This window comes from Phaenicophaeus curvirostris, chromosome 8 (genome assembly GCF_032191515.1).
Source record: "Phaenicophaeus curvirostris isolate KB17595 chromosome 8, BPBGC_Pcur_1.0, whole genome shotgun sequence".
NCBI classification, from domain to species: Eukaryota; Metazoa; Chordata; class Aves; order Cuculiformes; family Cuculidae; genus Phaenicophaeus; species Phaenicophaeus curvirostris.
In genome coordinates this window covers 37675275-37696751 of record NC_091399.1, presented here as the reverse complement: position 1 = coordinate 37696751, position 21477 = coordinate 37675275, and the positions used below count along the sequence as shown (strand labels likewise).

Sequence of the window (21477 nt, the reverse complement as noted above, 5' to 3'; positions counted from 1 at the left end):
TAGCTCTAGATACACCCCACACTTCAGCATGTGCGCAGGCACAGGCAGTAAATACAAAACATGACATCTGCTGGCATGCACAATACTGTATTTCCATACATTTGCATTTTTACTAACGACATTGGCAAGCTGCAAGGGATACCTGAGTGCAGCCATGGCAGGGACCAGCAGTGACACACTGCCTATCCAAACTCCCTCCCTTCCTCCTCAGGCTGTCTGAAAACAGAAGGGAGAATTTAAACAACAGATTTTTACTTTCTGCCATTAAATCACATGCTCTGAAATGAACCTCAAAAATTCTGGATGGCAAATTTGATTTAGCAGAAAGAAAACCTTCTATAACATGGCAAGACGACAGAACTGGTGGGCAGCAAGAGGAAAACCTTCTGTGAGAGCAACTATGGGCTCGAAAAGCCAGGCAGGGCAAAAGTTCTGAAGCATATTTCATGGCCTTTATGCCAAATGGTGAGCTCATGCAGTAAAAACAAGGCCCCAGATTTTCCAGGTGTGGCAGAGCTCAGGAAGTCGGCTCTTGCAGGCCTGCCAGCTATTGATCGCAGAATGCTTTTGGAAGCAGCCAAACCTTATTACCCATTACATATGCCATCCATGATCTGTTCTTTTTTCCCTTTAACCTTTTTAGCATCCTTACAGCATGCTTCTCCAACCAAAAGAAGTCTTCTAAACCACAGCCTGTGTCTGCAGAGGCCGCCCCCTCTGTGGGTGCCTTTGCTGCCCAGATCAACACGGTTCTCATCACAGTTCTCCGTCTCTCACTGAGACAGCACATAAGTCTATGCTTCTGTTCCTGGCTGAAACTCCCAGCCTGCCACTTCCTTCACACACAGTTTCACAACCATCTTGTGACTCCTCTACAGCATGTTTGTGCTTGCAATAGTCTACGTCTTCTTACTGCCAAATCATCTCCTTGCTCAAGTTCTTCCTCAGCTCATCATCCTGCCATAAAGCCCTTCAGAAATGCTCCTGCCAGCCTCCTACACTGCCTCCTCACACCACGGCATCAGATACGCTGCTTCTCAGCCAACTCCTCTGTGCTGCACTTCTAAAAACCTCTTGGGAAGGAATTATTTCTCTGATGTAAAAGCAGATAGTGCACTGTTGGCACCCAAAATATCATTTAATAACTCTTATTTTCTCTAGACCTGCAAATCTTCCCAAGACCTGCTCCAGGGCTCATTTTGATCTTACTTAATTAGTGATCCCTTCAACACTCTGTTTCATGTTGAAAATTACTTGCTGGAATCACTATTTTGGAGTCACTTACTACAAAACATAAAGCTCCACTGTTCAAAAGAAATGGAGTTGAAGGAGCAGAGAGCAAAATACATTGCAGCACCAAATGATGAATGAATTAAATGCAGCTGTAAGTCATCAAGTCCAGTAATGGCAAACAATGCAGCAATACAGCCACAAACACTTGGAGATTAGGAAGAAATATTAGCAGAGCACTTGCTACAATTGATTACCATTTAATAACACAGAAGGTAAAGTTTCCACTGTGAATAAGCATAAATGTGTAGGCACAAAATCATTATAGCTGATTGCAGTTTAAGACTCACGTCATCATAGTAAAAGCTTCATTCTTGAACTAACAGAAATTAGATATCCTGAGTACTTTGTTGTATTGATAAAGATTTGTACTGAGTTAACGAAGAACGAGCAGGCAGAGGTAATCAATGTCCAAAATGGGCCCACTTAAAAAACAATTGAGAGAATGTGTGAAAACCCTCACAGCTGCAAAACCTGAAGATAGTATGCATAGATGTGATATTCCAAGAGGGGGAAAGACACATTTGCTTTCACCGATGAAATACACGAGAGAAAACACCTGAAACTGGAGAGGAGCTGCCGAAAGCTCCTGGGACAGCCCGGAGCGCAGACAGGGCTGCAGCAGTGGGTCCAGCACCCCACATGCAGCCCAGACCCTGGCAATACTGAGGCACTGAGCAAACACCCCAGAACACACCAACACCTCCAGCCAGGGCTGAGCCCAGGGCTACAAGGGGCCATACCATTTTCCAGATCAATATTTTCATAAGCTGTAGATGTGACGGGAGTGTTTAACCCTTCATCTGCTTGCAGAAAAGCTGCATGTGCTAGATTGGTGGTAGCCATATCATTTAAATTGGAAAGATGGATTAAAATTAGCCTGTTCAAACTCAGATTAAGTCCCAGCAGGACACTGGAAGGAGACCTGGCACCTGCCCACATCCTCTGGCACCTGCCTTCTCCAGTCCAAGCCAAAATCCAGTTTTGGAAACTTTTCCTCTTGCTCTCCATGCTTTTGCTGAACTCCAGCAGAAATCAAACTCCTTCCTTCCTTCATGTAAGAGATCAGGCCAGCTCTGACTTTTCAGAATAGGAAACCTTTCTGCAAATGTGCTGGTGCACTTGGAACTGGATGATGGCCAAGAAACCAATCAGTCCCGAGCAAGCAGGACTGTGTGGTATCTGTCTGCCAGCTGCCTGGAACGTCTGGAAAAGATCAAGATTACAGACCCAGGGTGGGAGACAAACAACAGGTATTCCCTTTATACCACTCAGCCAGAATAAAATGCGATATGCTATATTAATAACCTGGTGTCACACAGCAAAACATCTGACCGAGGGGAACATAAAAGGCCACGCAGATATCGAAGGTCTGATGGCAAGTCATGTGAAGAGCAAACAAGATAGCTGGGTGGCAAGAGATGCAACTGGGGAACAAAACCTTAATGTCAAGCCCTTTTGTTCTTAGCAGAGTCAGCCCTAAATGCTTTGTGATTTTCCCTTTCTGCCAAGGTACTGCTTTAATTGGGCAAGGGAGACTGTTTAGTCTATTCAATAAAAGGCAAATGGCACGTGCCACACTGAGAAGCCATGTAGAAGGAACCCTGCAAAGATTTATTATTGGTAGGGACACTTCTTATTCATTATAGCTTTTTACTTTACTATTGTAAGAAATGTTCTCCACGACTTAATCTAACAAGGCAGCCTTTTTTTATGCATACTGTTAATTAGCCACACACAGAAACCAAATTGTCTAAACGTATACTCGTAGGCTCTGCTTGCCTCAGTAAGCTAAGCCAGAACTAACTCCCAGTCCTTTTCACTTCCTTGTGTGAGGTGGAAGCAAAAGTCCACTGACCACTGAGACAGTCCAAGAAAATAACCACAGACATGTTGGTGGATCTCATCCCTGCCGTGACTCTCCTGCACGCTAGCCCAGCAGGGAGCCAGCACTGCCTTAACCACACACTGCTCTCGCCCACACGGTGAAGGCTACTCTTGCAATGGCTAGAGAAACAAAGTTCTCTCTGGGAGCAGGGGATGAAACCTTATGGGTGCCTTCAAGACATCAAAAGTTGGCCTAGCTCCTAAGTAATAGTGGTGACCTATGGAAGGATGTGGCTTCTCAAGCAAATTTGTGATCCAGAAAATGCGAATGAGCATAAATGAGCTGCTTATTGACTTGAATTTTACAGATAAGTTAATGAACCCTGGTACTTTGTCACAGAAGTAACATCCTAGCAATGCAATGCTCCTTCCTAGACTCTTGTAGCAGCTCCATAATCATCTGAATAGCATCTTTAGTACTTGAAACGCTTTCCAGCATAAAGGAGGTTCAATAGCAACATTCAAGCCTAAAGTAGCTGGACTGGCTGCACTCCATCTTCACAAGAGCATGAAATTCTTGCTGCAGCCTGAAAAAGAAAAAAAATCACTCGGCGCAAATAAGGTTCTTTTTTTTTTAAAAAACCACTGATTAAATAGATATTCGCAATATAGAGCACAATAGCTTTGATGGAGCCATTGCAAGCTATTATATAAATCCTTATTCATGCCCATGAGAGCTTTTCCATTTCTTTTTTAATAACAGAAGAGAAAATGCAGCCACGTAAAAGATATTAAATTGCATAAAAATATGTGACTGATAAGTTCATGACTTAAACTCGGAGAAGCAAAAAGACAGAGTTTGGCCTGGAGGTTGTAGCCATCACTTGGTCCCCAGCTGGGAGCTCACAGAACTCATGCTGTGGCCTTGGCTCACTGGCACCGGAGCTCGCTTGGACTCAGCTCTGCAGCACCAGAGCTGCAGAACTACAGCTCTTCTGACAAACAGGATTTAATTGCAGAGTTTATTTATGGATGCACAGGAATGCTGACAAGGAAAGCAAAGCGTTATGCGAGGGTGCTAGTCAATACTTCGAAACTCCATCCTTTATCCTCTAAATATTCCTCCTCTGCACGTACACCACTACAGCCACAGCGCCTTCCAGCCATACATTAGGCAACGTGGCTAACGAATGTTAGCAGTACAATATTTACACTTCCACATACCATGGTACTAACGTGTCAGGCCTGATTGAAGACAAGACTTTTGCTAGGGCTTAGGTAATTCTCTGTGCTTCTTCCTGAGAATGAATTTTTTTTTGCCAGAATCCACTTCTTAACACATTTAATCTGAAACAAATATATGATATTGCATCAGTCGCCAGCTGACCTCATTAGCTGAGCTTGATCTACTGCAGCTAAAACTGATCTGGGAAAGCAGCAGTAAGTGTAGAGTTTATAGAACAGTTTTTAAAACACTGTATAATTTTATTGCAGTAAAGCAAAAGGGGGTCAGCTTGTTCTTCCAGACTCCACTCCAAACAACTTACTATCTTCACGGATGAAAAAAAACGTAGGCAGCCTTTTGTGATTTGAGTGAAACTAGGACATTCAATTGATAACCACTTCAAAACTTCACTCACAGATGTCTGTTCTTCAGCTAATATTTATTCTCTAGATTTTCAAGAAAGCCCCTTCATGTACTTTGCATGGCTAGATATAGACACAGCATCTCCTTCGCCTTCACTTCCTCCAGTAAACCTCTGCTCTTGTAAGTGCCCCTAATCACAAACAGACAAAATCAAGCTGTAACCAGGCAGACTCTCTCTCCCCAGAGTTATGTTGTGCTTCAACACTGGGAGCTTGATGACCCTACCAAGGTGGTCAACTTGACAATTTGGCCCAACACCAGGACTCAAACTAGAAGCCAGTATCCTCATTGAGACCGCATCAAGAAACCATCATTCACCTCAAGAGATCTGTAACTTTAGGAACAGACAACCTGTAATGAAGAAATTTCCAATCCTATCTTACTTCTGTTGCTGGACATCAGAGCTTTGCAGCCAGGTGGCTCTAGAGAAGGTGGGGAGACACATCCTAGGACAACTTCATAACAAAAGATGGCTAAGTGTGATGCTCCCTGGACCTGTGGAGCATTCTCTCTGCCTTGCTTATTGTAAGAGAGGGACTAATTTGTCCCTGCTATGAGTGGTGAGCTTCCTTCCAAAAGCTGTGCCATCCATATGCATCCACACAATGGTTCTTCACAACCAGGCAGGCCACTGCTTCTCTTGATTTCACTGACCTAAGACACTCCATTGAGACAGTCTGTGGTCCTCACTTCACACTCACTGGCTGTTGATAAGGACAGCACACAGAACCAATCACTTCTTTTCCGCTCCTCAGTGTCAGAAAGAGTTAACAAGAAACATTTGTTTAGGATACCTTCAGACTCTCAGTCTCAACCCAAAACAGATCACAAGACAAACAGACATATATCGAACTCCTCTGAGTGCTTAGACTTTCTCCACTCTGCTTTGCAAGCCACAACTCAGTCAGCAAACCCAGGAATTCAGTTCACTGGCATCACCCTCCCTGTGAATTCTTTCCTTTTTCTGGTGATGTCAGCCAGCTTCAACGCCCACAGGGCTTTCGCCAGAGTCGGGAACTGTTGACGTGCGTGGGGATTCTCACTTTAGCTGACGTGGAGATGATTTATAAGAAATCCCTGACTGCACTTCCTCCAGTTGGCTTCAATCTCTTTCCCTTGATGTTTTTATGGTAAGGCTTCTCCAGGGCTCAGCCCACCCAGGGGTGGCCCAGCTCCCCCCATCCGCCAGCACAATGCACAACTGAGGCAAAGCAACACAAATTTTCCATGGGTTTGTTGAGCTGAGCTGGCTCACTACGGGGTCACAGGTGAGGAGGTGACACAGAGCCATTGATCCTACAGCTGGACTCCATACACTGGGTAAGAGCCTTGCAGGTGGGATGACTCCTGAAAGAACAAGAGCCAAGCACAGGGATCAGGGACTCTGAGAACATCGGGACTGAGACAGACTGCCGCACTTCTGTGGGAAGTTCCCTTCACCCAGTAGTAAATCACTCCTACCTGAGCCAAAACCCTGTCCTGTGTAATAGCATGGAAGCAATTACATGGCACAGCAAGACTCAGGTCCCGAAATCTGGAAGAAACTTCATGGGTCGCTGTGTCCAGTGCTCTGCTACTGTAGGCTCTACACCACACAAACTCCTCCATAAACTTACTGAGCTTTCTCTTGATTATGTAGTTTCTTCAAGTTTCCAGCACATCTCCTCAGCTGCCCCAGCAGAGATGTCCTGTGGTGCTGCACAGCAGCAGGCACCACTCCACCAGGAGCTCTCAGCACCAGCATCTCAGCTGGGTCGCAGCTGCTTGCTGAGGAGACCCCACACCCACTGCAAAGCCGTAAGGGGTTCATGGCTCACAATTATCCTGCAGTTATCATTCTGGCTCTCCTCAGCTGTTTTCAGCTAATGAGTTTCCAGGATACAGCTGAAGCTTTTCTTCTTAATCCCCACTTACATGATGTTAAGGCCTGTATTGCTGAACTTCTCCCAAGCCAGGCAATCCTTCCCATGCCGTACTACAACATGCAACAGCGGGTGTACAGATGATCAAAAGATGGAATCCACATAAACATAGCAGTGGAAATATTTCAGAAGATCAGATGTAGGATTTATCCCTGAGAAACCTCATTGCTAACTTCTTCCAGCCTACCAGCTGTCCTTGCTGTACCACCAATTTCAGTGCATTTGCCGTGCACATCTTTCCTTAATCCACCTTACAGCTCTTGCTGAAATCCACACCTCTAGCTTACATCTCACCACATCACCTACGGCACCATGCTGAATTCTTTAAGACAGAAATCTACTGCATTTACTTGATCTAGGAAAAAAAGTTATCTAATTAGAAACACCCATTAGGGACTGATGTACTTAAGACAGACCCATTTCACAACTGCCTTCCTACTTTTAATTAACCTCTGCTTCAAAAAAAATTGCTAAACCATCTTTGAATGTCTATTCCTATGCTAAGGAAGTGATAAAAATTGAACAGAAATGTCAAAATAAGGCATATAATAAAGATCAAGGCAAAATTATATACATGATCGGTGTAAAAATAAGAGATTTCCATAAGAAACCTTAACAATAAATTGTGATTTAGAGCTTTTCAAGATCCTTGCTAGCTTGCCCTTTGTATAACCTTAGAAATTCTCAGGCTGTGTTTAGTTTATTGTACAGTTCTAAGGAATAGATTATAAATAGAAAATCATAACTCTTTTCCCCTTTCTAAATAGAGATTAAATTTAAGAAATACTTATCTAACTCCCATCAGGAGCAAGCAGTTTGGTGGTGCACACACTGCAAATTAACAGATCCGTATTTCCCAGATTTAAGCTCTTCTGGATGCCAAGGAGCAGGCACGCATTTCCATTAAGCACCACGGCAGAGGACCCATGGTCTTCATGCACTGCGGTGACAGTGCAGCCAGTGCCAGCTCATCGCCTGCACCACCAGCTGGGTGGGATAGGCAGGAGCAAGGACACAGCCATGCGCGAGTGAATTCCTCAGTCACCCACTGAGAGCCCCAGCCTTACTTCTCTGAGATCAATTATTTTATTGCACGTTTATATGAAGATTGCAAACATCTGGGAAATATTAGGCAGCTGCTGAAGAGAGAGCAGCTTTCCCTAATGAGCAGAGCACTGCATCACAGTTCCTTCTTCCGTTCCGTGAAAGAGGAATTTTGGGGACAAATTCTGCAGACTCATTGACTTGGTGCCCTGGTGGCACCCAACAGACCTCTGCCTCCCCCCAGCACTTCTGGCAATATACAACAGGTTTATTTCTTTGGGGTTTGTTTTTTTTTTTTAATCTACAGTCTTCAAATCACTGCAAAATATATTCAGCACCGAACACACCAATGCTACAGGGAAACTGCTTAATGTTCCATCTTGTCTCCAGTCAGATTATGCCAAAATGCCCCAGATCTGCTCCTGCAGGTGAAAAAACTGCCTATCATTTTGCTTAGAAACATGGCAGGGAATCAAATCGTTGCCCAAGTTAATTCTGATGTCTTGGTTTCCTTTCACCTACAATCATTGCTAACAACCTCGCGCTGATGTGACCAGAAACAAGCCAGGTACTTGGTAGAAATAGGTTCAGTTCCAGCAGATGGCATGTGGCTCCTCTTCTCTAGAAAGCTAAGAAGGGTAGCTGTTCTCTTGATGCTTGTCAACAATTCCAGATACGCTCACGGAAAGTGTCACTAGTGAAGGGTTTCAGACTCCTTGGTGCTGAGGGCTGGGGAACATCATGAAGTTCATCCAGTGGCACCAGGAGGACTCAGCAGCTCTCCTGAGCACTGAAGCCACCAGCGTGTGGTGGCCAATGCAGAGATGAGTACAGCAGACCTGTAGCTAGTGGAGAATGATTAGCCTGAAAAAATTACCTGAAATTTTAATTCTGACTATATTTTTCTTAATTATTTCCTCTGCTGGTGTAAATCATGACATCTAAGGCATCACTGAATCATTCCTTGTGGGAGTGTGAGCTCTGTCTGTAGAGTCCCCAGAAATTCAGCACAGGCATTTTGGCATTTGCAGGTCACAGAAGGAGTCATTTGGAAGGGTAAACAAGGGTAGCCTGCACCTAGCATATGGGAACATCTAAGCATAGCAATGCTTTGATGGACCGAAACCTTAAGGAGGTGACCTTCAAGAACAGGTACACAATGCCCCCATGATTTCTGGCGATGCAGAACATGAAAACAAATACTGCACACATCTAAAAAGGAACTGTAGAAACAGGTGTAAAACAGCAAGGCAAATCAGCGTTCACGCATTGCTACAAAGGGTTACGCCAGGCTGGGAACGCTGCATGAGAGCTCCAGCCTAGGTCCAAGGGCTGAGGCCAGCAGCATCCCCGAGTTCTCCATGCCAGGCTCCCATGACACCCAGGTAATGCCAGGAGCCTCTGAGAGGGTCTAACATCCACTTTCCTCTTTTTAGGAAAAAGTTTTTGCCGGCAACCTGCCTCTCACTTTTGCAGAGTAGAGATGCTGCTTTTTCTTGGAGAAACATATACCGACTAGCACTTGGCACAGGATGGGTGTTTATAAAAACAAGTGCCAGCTGGGGGAGGACTTGGGTGGCAATACGCGTTCTCTAAAAGCTTTTGGATCTCCTCTTCCCTCTCTGGGGACAGCCCAGCAGTTCAGAGGCAATAAGGACACCTCCAGCAGTTACAGATTCAGTCCTTCTCCCACCCAAGAAACAATGAGCCATGGACTTCTACACAAAATTTCCCCTCCTACTGGTTTCCAAGACTGGTTGATTCTACCTCACATACTTGTTTATAAATTTATGAACCACAGAATGATGCGCGAAATAGTTCTGAAAAAAAAAAAAGGCAAAGTTTGTGCAACATCTAGAAAGCTGTATTATTGATAAAATCACATAAAATGAATATAAACAAGGTAAGATTTAATCCCTTAGTTCTTCTCATATTAAGTCATTTTGAGGACTTAATTTAAAATACAAAAGTGTTCTGAGAATATTTTGTAATTACAAACCAATGAGAAAAAGCATCCAGGAGGAATAATTACATAATTTCTAGATGAACTCACTGCTTAGAACTCACAGCTTAGAAGAGCAGTAATAAATAGATCCTCATATCATTACTGTTGCTGTGGCTGATGACTCACCACTGTTACTGGGATCATATCCCAGAATAGTCATGCTACTCTGTGTACTGCATACAAAATTAGCCGTGGGGGACTTACTATTAAATGAAACAGATTTGGGGTTTTAGGATTCATGTGGTCATATCATAAAAACAAAAGCTGTTAAATATTTTACTTGAATGCAGTGAATTTTAGATCCCAGACCTGAAGATATCTGCTCTCTGTCAGGCAGAATTAGCATCCATATATAGCAACTGCATGGCTTTTTAGGTAACCACTGCCTATCACACCCTTCTGGTTCCAGCAGTACAAGGCAGCCTTTTCACATACAGGGCACAAACATGCCATCTCGAGAGAAAAATACAAACAGTTTCATGAAAGCCTAAGGGAATAAGTATACTTATCCAACACTTTATCCCAAGGAAAAAGATTATCTAATTAAGATACATGTGCCTTATCAGCTAAAGCATAATGGAGTATCATTTTGATAGAGCTTAATTCAAAAGGCGTGACGAAGTAGTACGAATCATTAGAAATGTCCTGCTACTAAACTACTCTGTTAAGTCTCCAAGGAACTTGCTTGAAACACCAAGTTTCCTCTAATAAATACTTAATTCTATAACCTCAGTGTTGCCTGGGCTGATGTTTAGTGATAAGATGAGAGGTAATGGTTTTGAGCTGTAAGAAAGATTTAGATTAAATATTAGGAAGAAATTTGTTACTGCGAGGGTGGTGAGGCACTGGAACAGGTTACCCAGAGAAGCTGTGGATGCCCCATCCCTGGAGGTGTCCAGAGCCAGACTGGAATCTGATCCAGTGGAAGGCGTCCCTGTCCCTTCCAACCCAAACCATTCTGTGATTCTATGGGCCACACCCACGCATAGTTGGCTTGCAGTGAACACCAAAGCCTTTGGAAACTGTAGGACAGATCCCCACAGAAAAGACTGATGGTATGACAGGACTAAGAAAGGACTTCCCCACCCGACCTCACAACTTCATTTCCAGACAAGTTGTGTTCTTTCATCTCCTGACACTTATGCACATATCTAAGAACAAATGCATCCTCCACATTCACAACACATTTACTGTAAAGAACATTAGGAACACCCAAAGTCTACTTTTTTGGCTGAATAAAATCCTCTCCTTGTGCATTATAAAATGATCTAGTAGGCATTATAAGTGGAAGCTGGGCACCACTGAACAGTCTGCCCCAATCCTCCTGGCCTTTGCCCTTTAGATATTGATAAGCATTGATATCTCTAGATACCTAGGTAGATCTCCAAGATACCTCTGAACACCCACAAGAATCATAGAATCACCAAGTTGGAAGAGACCCACTGGATCATTGAGTCCAACCATTCCTATCAAACACTAAACCATGCCCCTCAGCACCTCGTCCACCCGTGCCTTAAACACCTCCAGGGAAGGTGACTCAACCACCTCCCTGGGCAGCCTGTTCCAGTGCCCAATGACCCTTTCTGGGAAAAATTTCTTCCTAATGTCCAGCCTAAACCTCCCCCAGCAGAGCTTGAGGCCATTCCCTCTTGTCCTGTCCCCTGTCACTTGGGAGAAGAGCCCAGCACCCTCCTCTCTACAACCTCCTTTCAGGTAGTTGTAGAGAGCAATGAGGTCTCCCCTCAGCCTCCTCTTCTCCAGACTAAACAACCCCAGCTCTCTCAGCCATTCCTCATAAGGCCTGTCCTCCAGCCCTTTCACCAGCTTTGTTGCTCTTCTCTGGACTCGCTCCAGAGCCTCAACATCCTTCTTGTGGTGAGGGGCCCAGAACTGAACACAGGATTCAAGGAGCGGTCTCACCAGTGCCGAGTACAGAGGGAGGATAACCTCCCTGGACCTGCTGGTCACGCCATTTCTGATACAAGCCAAGATGCCATTGGCCTTCTTGGCCACCTAGGCACATTGCTGGCTCATGTTCAGTCACTGTCAACCAACACCCCCAGGTCCCTCTCCTCCAGGCAGCTTTCCAGCCAGGCTTCTCCTAGTCTGTAGCACTGCACAGGGTTGTTGTGCCCCAAGTGCAGGACCCGGCACTTGGCCTTGTTAAACCTCATGCCGTTGGACTCTGCCGAGTGGTCCAGCCTGTCCAGATCCCTTTGCAGAGCCTCCCGACCCCCCAGCAGATCAACACTTCCACCCAGCTTAGTGTCATCTGCAAACTTGCTAAGGGTGCACTCAATGCCTTCATCCAGGTCATTGATAAAGACATTGAACAGGGCTGGACCCAGCACTGAGCCCTGGGGAACCTCACTTGTCACTGGCCTCCAGCTGGATTTCACACCATTTCCCACCACTCTCTGGGCCCGGCCAGCCAACCAGTTTTCCACCCAGGAGAGTGTGCGCCTGTCCAGGCCAGAGGCTGACAGTTTCCCAAGCAGAATGCTGTGAGAAACTGTGTCAAAGGCTTTACCGAAGTCCTGGAAGACCACATCCACAGCCTTTCCCTCATCCAGCAGCCAAGTCACTTTGTCATAGGAGGCGATCAGGTTAGTTTGGCAAGACCTGCCTTTCGTGAACCCATGTTGACTGGGCCTGATCACCCGGTTCTCTTGCATGTGCTTCATGATAGCACTCAAGATCACCTGCTCCATGACTTTCCCTGGCACTGAGGTCAGACTCACAGGCCTGTAGTTCCCTGGATCCTCCCTGCGACCCTTCTTGTAGATGGGCACAACATCAGCCAGCCTCCAGTCCAGTGGGACTTCCCCAGTCTTCCAGGACTGTTGGAAGATGATGGAAGGGGTTTGGCCAGCACATCCGCCAGCTCCTTCAATACCCTTGGGTGAATCCCATCCGGCCCCATAGACTTGTGACTGTCCAGTCGGGCTAGCAAGGCTCTGACCACCTCCTCTTGGATCATGGGAGCCTCATTTTGCTCCTCTAGCTCCTAGGTTTGTACACAGAGGGAACAACTTTCTTTACAATTAAAGACTGAGGCAAAGAAGGCATTAAGTACCTCAGCCTTTTCCTCATCCCCTGTCACTGTTGTTCCTTCTGCATCCAATAGGGACTTCATGGTCGCCCTAGTCCTCCTTTTATTATTTATATATTTATAGAAACACTTTTTTGTTATCTTTCACAGACTTTGCCAATCTGATTTCTAGTTGAGCCTTAGCCCTTCTGATTTTTTCTCTACACAATCTCACTTCCCTCCTGTAGTCCACCCAAGAGGCTTCTCCCCTCTTCCAGAGCCCATAAATGTTTCTCTTCTTCTTGATATCTCTCAAGATCTCTCTGTTCAACCAAGCTGTTTTTTTCGCCTGCCGGCTTTTTTTCCAGAACACGGGGATGGCTTTCTCCTGAGCTGCTAGGATTTCCTTTTTGAAGAGCTCCCAGCCCTCATGGGCTCTCTTGCCCTTAAGTACTGTCTCCCATGAGACTTTGCCAACCAGCCTGCCCCATTTCCAGCACTTCCATAGTCCAAACATGCAACGTGCCTTACAGCCACTCATCTCACTTGCAGCCAAGCTCCTTCCCAGAATCTTCACAAGTAAAGCAGCTTGCTCGTGTTCTTGAAGCCAATATGGAAAACATGAAAACCCACTGAAATCACATGGATGCACTTTTCACACTAGGTTCAAGGTTCTTCGAGATCAAGGAGTCAGCTGAATCAGCAGGCAGCACCACGAAGCGCCTTGTCCATCCATCTCCTGCAGGTCACCCCACAGCCCACTCCACTGCTGTGTCGTGCTGCATCTGCCTCATTTTCTGCTTTAAACCCTGAACTCCTAATAACTGCTGTGACTTCCTTGAAAATACGTCAGCTGCTGCCCTAGATACTAAGCTTGCTACAACAAACAGTCTTTTCCAGACTGAGTGGTGACTACCAGCTTATTTCTCGTGTTATTCTCAGCATCTTTCAGTTCATCCTCATTTTGCCTTTCCAGCCACCTTTTCTGGAGAATCGCCATGCTGCTGTGCACCCTTCTCAGTTCCCTCTCCTCTCCCCTTCTCTTTGACTAATATACAGGAAACCAAGTATTTATTTTTTCACTTTTTCAGCCTTTAGACAACAGAAGTTTCGCACATTTCTCTGCAGATATTAATCCCTCCAGGCTAGGTAATAACAAGCTCCCTGGAGCAGCCTCTCCCTGCAGGACCTTACTGATAATCTTTGGACGCCCACTCGCATCTTTAGCTAACAGCCAGTTTTCTGGCCATATTATAGCTCTCCCCATCCGAGAGTCAACTTTAATACTCAAAGTTGTATTTCATGCTCTCCTAAAAGCCAAATACATACTGTCTATCAAATTCAGCTCCTCTCCTAATTCTCTTACTTCTATAAACAAACCCACCAATCACATATGCTGCACATTGCTCATGCTTGTGCTTTTGACAGTGGGCCAAACCATTGAAATCAAAAGAGCAGAATTCTGAGCCAGGGTAGGCAATACAATATATGCTGCTTTAAATGTGGCAAACTTTTAATAGGCATTTAATGATGACAGATTTTAATTCCGTGGAAGGAACTGTTGAGACTACAACCCTTTTATTTTTACAAACACATACTATATTTGCTTTTTGCAGTCTTCTGCTCCTATCCCAAAACTGTATTACTTAAATCATCAAACAACGCATTTATTCTATTAGTTTATATTACTGACCTATAAAGTTTTATCAATGGCTTCTACAAATATTTGAGAATGGATTCAGGTCCTTTGGATCGATTTGATTCACAGTCATTTCACCACACCTATTGCCTTCATCTAAGAAAACATATAAATACATGGCAGGTTCACATGTCCTCTAGCTCTCAGGGACTAGTTCCTAGAGAAACCTTTAGCATCACCATTCTTTCATATTTAATAGCAAATATGGGGGCAAAGCATGTGGCATTGAACAGAGGGGCCCCCAATTCCAGGTGCAGATACTGCAAGTGGCCCAGTATCTCTGGAAAGCAAAGGAGGAGGCTGAAGGGAACCTTCTTACTACTGAAGTCCACATCTGATACTTGTATTCAAACACAAGTTCCATGCTGATATATAATCCAGGCAAACACAAACAGAAAGAAAAAGGAAATATGGGAAGTCTTCCATCATAAAAGAGTAATCATGAGAGTTACGATAATGTTTCAGAATTGTGTTAACCATGATGGAATCAGCTGGTTTGATTTTTCTGTTGTTACTGCTTACATGAATTGTTAAACTTTATTTGGAGTGAACACTTACACACAGTAGGCATAAACACCTCAGAGGGAGACATACAGCAAAAATGTCTTAAAGCTTCCCACTGCAAAAAACCGCACTCAGTGAGATGCTGCAGCTTGGCCAAGCCTGACCTGCTCGGGATAAAATCCGCCTGGGAAGTTCCTGCTAAAACTACCGAGCTGTTTTCAAGAATAAAATTACAGAAAACACGTTCTGCCTGAAATAACAAATGGTCTGTCAGAAGCTGGTTGGAGGTTGCCAGGTCTGATTTTTTTTTCCCCCTCTTTTCTGTTTCAGGCTATTGCTTTAAAGGTTTAATTTTAAACTTGGCAAGAGTGTTACGTCAGGGATCAGCCCTTCCCCGAGACAAACACTCACAGTTGACTCACTGATGGCCTTTTGAAAGCAAATCTTAGCATACATGCACTAATTGGGGCCTTTTTAACACTGGTTGTTAAGCAGTCTTGAAGGTGACAGGCACAGGAGCCCCTGGTGAGAACCAGGTATCTCCTGCCTACTCACTGCCTCCAGCACCCTGCCCTCCGCTGGGCAGGCAAACCTGGCATTGAAAAGCAAACAAGGGGAGAAACTGATAAAACACAGATGACAATATAACTAAGGACTATTAGGACACATGCACATGGTGGGCTTGACCCCGACTCAGGCTGTTTTGGGTCTCGTTGCTGCAGTGATGCCGGGCATGCAAACCACCACTCCCTGTGCCACGGCACAACACAGCACAGGCACCAGGGAGGGCAAAAATGGCCCTCAGTGTTTTTAAGAAGTTCTGGGGCTTTTTCCACTCTTGTATCTTAGCAGGCTTAGGAATGCAGATTCTTGTTTCTAAAGCTTTATCAGGATTTCCTTCATAAACCTCTTTCACAGAGGTTAATAACTGGGATAAAGCTTTCTTTTAGCTACAAACTTGCTGGCGCACAAGCCAATCTTCAGGCAGTTAGCTGTTACAGCGAGCAACACCATGAAAAATGGGTTTGAAATCTGGAACTTGCAGAAGGAATGAGTAAAATTTTGGGTTCCTACTGACCTGGGTTTTGTTATGTATGAAGAATTCTAGAATTTAAGTGAATTTTTTTTTAAACCCACACTCCCAGATCTTATGATTTTCAGTTCTGCCATCCCGAGAATAGCTCCACGTTACCTATGAACCAGTCCCTACAATTTATCTCCTTTGCCAACAGGAAAAATGAAAAAGCTATTCCCAGGACCACGCAACATTCCCCTCGCAATGCTTCTGCCCAAGCTGCTTCTGTACAGAATAGAGCCAGGCACACCCAGGCACATACTGCGCAGGAGCATCCTTACCAATGTGATGCCTAGAGCAGGACAGGCACTGCCCTCCACTCCCCAGGCCCAAAGCTCAGCCGAAATGGAAACTTGAGGACTAAAAGTATATTCCCATATGCAGTCTTGTCATTATTTACATCCTGGTCAGCACTGAGTAATGCAGATTAGTTATTAATAACCATTGTATTTATTCCTCATCTAGATGAGACTCCTCAGAAGGACTTCTTAAAGTGTGATTAAAGATCTTTCTCCCCATATTGCAAAACCAAACTTGTAATCATTATCCAACTCCTGTTTCCACAGGCTCTGTCCTGGGCAACTCTGGATTATGGCAGATTTCTATCAATGTCCAGCTGCCACAAGATTGAGAGCTGTCTCAAACTATGCCCTGGTCACCCTCTGGCCCACAGTAAGCCATCAGTCCTTTAATTATGAGGGCAATCGTACACAAAAGAAAAATCCGGAAGCTTTGTTGGATTTTAAGCCCAGCCAACAGCAGCCTCATGCTGCCACTCGCTCAATTCCCCCTTCCCACAGAGGGATGAGGAAGAGAATGAAAAGAAGCAGGGCTCGTGGGCTGAGATAGAGACAGTTTAATAGGACAGCAGAAGGGAGTGATGATGATGATAATAATAATAATACACAAAACAAGTGATGCACAATGTAATTGCTTATCACCTGCTAATGAATCCCCAGCTTGTCCCTGAGCAGTACTCACAGCCCCCCAGCCAACTTCCCAGTTTATACACTGAGCATGACATCGTACGGTGCACAATTTCCCTTTGGTCAGTCTGGGTCACCTCTCCTGGCTGTGCCCCCTCCCAGCCTCCTCTGCCCAGTATGAGAAGCTGAAAAGTCCACAATGGCTTAGCAAGAACTAAAATCATCAGTGTGTTAGCAACATTATTTTAATTTTGAATCCAAAACACAGCACTACACCAGCCATAAGGAAGAAAATTAACCCTGTCTGAGCTGAAATCAGAACAAGTTCATAATGCAGAACACAAAAAGATACCATTCCACATACCATAACAATGTTGATAACATGTTTAATTTTTGCAAGTGTTGTAAAATTATGTTTTAAAATGTCTGAACTACATTAAAAAAGCCATTCCATTACCTTCAGAAGAACAGAGAGCATCCACCTGAGCAGAGGTGCTGGTACTTCCCAGCAGGGCAATGTTATAATGAGCTCTGCTCCATTTCAGCTGATCTGTCTAACATAGCTGTAGCATCACAGACCTCACAGAACTATAGCTGGTTTGTGCAGACACCTGGCAAAATTACTAAAATGCTGCATGATGGCACTACTCACAATAAGCAGTTTTGGGCAGACTAGGCTGCATGTAGCAGGTAAACAACACCAAGTCCCCTCCTACAGCCCCCCCAGCCTTCCCTTGTCTCAGCATTTTTATAGCCTTTGTTCAATTTATCACAGATGATCCTCGTTCCTCATTATAATTTCATTTCTATTTATTTAAATACTAACTAGGTAAAGGGCGTGAAAAAAGAACAAAAGAGGAAAGGTTTTCCAAGAGAAAAAAAATCATTTTTATTCTTATGAATCAGCTACCAGTGATGCACCCCTGAAAATCAATATTGTTCTGGTATGACAGCTCACACATCCCTGATCACACAACCCATGCCCGGTGCTTGCCTGAGGATGTGGCAGGCAGAGACTTCTCAGAAATGTGAGTCTTTTACCACAGAATCCCTGTTTGCATCTTTAGAATCACTTTGTAATGCTGCTGCTGCTTTCTTAAAAGCCCTTTCCCACATTTAGGTACAAAAAGGTATTAAAAAAATACTCTTAAAAAGAGAAGGATTCCTTATGCTCAGAAAAAAATCCCAGCAGCTCAATCTGTTAGCGACTGCTGCACCAGGAACCAGCCTTTCTGGTTTTTCATTATTTCATTTATGTGCAAGTTTACTGCTTTGAAACCACCCAGTGACGTCAATGGGCCAGAGAAATCAGAGCTCTGTGAGGCAGCGGCACCGCTCCCAGCCTGCCTGGGTCCGCGATGATCAATCACGCACTCCTGGCATGGCACCATAGCAGCACTGCTTCAGAGTTTACAATGGCAAATGCTCCCTATTACTTGGAGAGTATATTTTTTTTGTTCGGTACAATTAACAATGAAAATGGTATTAAAAACTGCAGACGGCAAATGGATTAAAGCACTAAAGCTCTTCACTATATTCTGGAAGTTTAATTTTTGTTGAAGAAAAAATTAAATTGCAAAGAAACAAAATTGTTGCTTGCCTTGTAAAGGGATTTAATAATCATTTTACAGGACATATACCCCCTCCTTCCCCAATTATTTGTATAGTTCTGCTTTTTGATGTAGCTCTCACTATAAATTCTAGAAAATGAAATGACCGCAAGCCTTTAATAGTTTATATTTTTTAGCTTTTTTTAAGGACTGCATATGAAACTATGTTAATCCCATCAATCTAACAGCTAAACATGAGAACAAGTGCAATAAAAAATCAACCCATGACGTCATTTGATCCAAGGAATTACTGCTGTATGTTGTGAAGCCCCATGCATTCATTTCACAGCACCTTTGGTTTATCAAGGAATTGTCCCAGTTCATCCAGCCCTTCTCATCTGAGATATAAATCTGGCTGCAAGAGCAAGGTACAGCACATGACAAGTCTGCACAGCACTCGTCTGAAGAGTCAGGCAGCATCTCTTAAGCCACTGCAGAGCACACACTGGGGAGATGCTGGGAGAAATGGGTATCAGTGGTGGAAACATGGTGGTGGCCGGGACGAGGTCACAGGACATGAAGTGGGGGCAGTCATGTAGGAAGAAATAAAATTATCTTCACTCTCTGCAGCATCATTAAAAATAACCTCTCAAGCTTATACACGCTGGTGATAAGGAGAGTATAAAAATCAGAGATGCAGAAGCATGCTTAGAGTTGAAAATCAGGGAAGCTAACCAGCAGATCTTTGCAAGCCAGCAGAGCACCCAATGGTATCCCCACTCATTAGGCAGATGACCACTGCTGTCCCTTCTAAAAGCATTCAAGGAAAACCTGGACTCATATGAGAAAGTTGGTACGTGGCTTCCCAGATATCCCTGGATACCACCTAACCCAAAGGGTATTCTCTGGAGACCCACCAAAGCCAGGCTAGGGAGTAGCATCCACTGAGCTCCCAGGGCAGCTCCTCCACCCAGGCTCACCCCTATCAGTTGACGAGGCTAACAAAGCACAGGGTGTTCACATCGAGTAAGGACTTAGACTTCTGCCTCTTAGACAAGTCAACGAGGAGAAGGAGGAAAAGACTCAAAAAATAACTTAGCATGCATGACAGATATAGATATACATTAACTTGGCTAAACATAGATTATTTCACTGGAAGTTAAGATCATTAATGTAAATATGATAATGTAAATATGACAAGAGCAGCCAGAATGCTCTAACTCTTCTGCCTTGCAAGACCAGCGTGAAAACATAGCCAGAAACAACTTGAAAAGACACAGCATGAAGAGAAGGGAAAGGTCACTAAATACCAAGCCCCACTCCTCCACCAGAATCCCTGCGTAACCAGCTTTTTGAACAGTGAAAGCAAATCCTGCATTGCTCAGACCCAATTAAATCCCCATTATTTTATTGTTAAAAATCTCATTCCAGCCAGGCATTGTCTTTGCTGCAGACATGTTTCAACAGCGTATTCTTCGTGCTTTCTACAGCCGTTGTGAGCACAAGAGAAGTATTTGGCTTTCTCTTCCTAGACTGTGCCTACAGATTTCTGAGTTATGTCTCTCAAACCTACCCTCTGCGCATAAATAACGTCTTTGTTCAAGATTCTATTTATAGAAGGCTACAGAATTGATACACAAAGGCAATCAAAGTGTTTTAAACATGTCTAAAGCTACATGTAAACCTCACAATAGCAGGATACCTTGAAGATAGAACAGACTTTCACCTATGACATGGGAGAGGGTTGATTCCCAGACCACAGTGATCTCTTCTTCTCTGAGGAGAAGAGTTAGGTACTTCAAAAATCAATTTAAAAATCAGAATCAGAATATACTGTACTGCATTTTAAAAAATATTTCCAGCCTCACATCCAGCAGTAACAAATGCCAATATCTCAGCCTGAATCCAGTGAGTTAGAAGAGTTAACACCAAGAAGGCTGTTTTGCATCCAGTGATTATTACCTCTATGACAAATACGTTTCTATTTCAGTACCAATACAAAGACATCCAAGAGCCCCTGGAACTCCGACTGCAGTCGCCTGCGGGTTGTGGAACACCTCCAATACCCTGTGTTGTCACCCCGAGACCTGGGGTATCGTGCCACCACTCCCCATTGACTCAATGCAGCTGCTGTTCAGTCTCTGCATCACTTGTGCAGGGGGGAGACCCAAGTTTCTTGTTCCTCCACCATTCATTTACAAGAATGGATATGCTGGCGCACTCCCAACCACAGACAACTCTTTTCCATTTCCCCAGCCCAGCTTCCAAAGCCCCAGCCCAGCCAGAGCATGCCTCAACACAGCACAAAGCCATCCCTTCTCCCCCTGAAAGCGGCAGCAACCAATGGCCCACATCATCCACATGTTGACAGAAGCCACTAGCCTCTCTTGATCCTGGTGGAGAATCCAGTGCTCTGAACCTAAGGGCCATCCTAGCCGGCCCCAGGCTCCACTGTTTAAACAGTTTCTCTGAAATGCATCATTTGTGTGTGGTTTTAACAACGCCTTTGCAAACTGGGGCAGTTGTTTGTTCACCTGCAGCTGGTAGGGAAGGATTACTTTTTGATAGTTCAGATTACTTAGGCTTCCACCAAAGTCTACAACATAATTTTTTTTATAGTTCAGTTAAAGAGTTTGCTTATGCATGATGGGTCTTCAGAAGAGGACCAAAAAATGTATTGAAGAGGAACAAAACGCCTGAAGAAACAGTGCAAAGGGCTAACAGTAATTAACAAATCTCAACCCTGATGCAGGCTTTGAACAAGCAACCAGGTTACAAAGGTTGTGATTAGTAAGACTCAGTCTGAAACTGTAACTAGACTAGACACGCATGGGGTGAAGAATATGCTTTACTTCCACCTGTGCACTGGTTAAGTAAATTTTTGTGGGATAACGCCTATCCACTCCTTCATAAATCAATACACTGGTGGCTTCCTTTGAGCAGTACAGTGTACACA

General features: G+C 44.3%; 1 protein-coding gene across 3 annotated transcripts in view; it reads right to left on the bottom strand.

Moving 5' to 3' along the window:
- The window catches only part of PDE4B (phosphodiesterase 4B), a 171745-nt gene that overhangs the window by 73043 nt on the left and 77225 nt on the right, over positions 1 to 21477 (bottom strand). The window contains exon 1 of one of the 3 annotated variants that reach the window (XM_069861963.1): positions 2223 to 2362. The exons of the other annotated variants lie outside the window; for them this stretch is intronic. Within the exon in view, the coding sequence (XP_069718064.1) occupies positions 2223 to 2347 (125 nt within the window). The 5' untranslated portion in view covers positions 2348 to 2362. Of the gene's footprint in view, positions 1 to 2222; positions 2363 to 21477 lie in introns of those variants that run through there. 3 annotated transcript variants of the gene reach the window in all.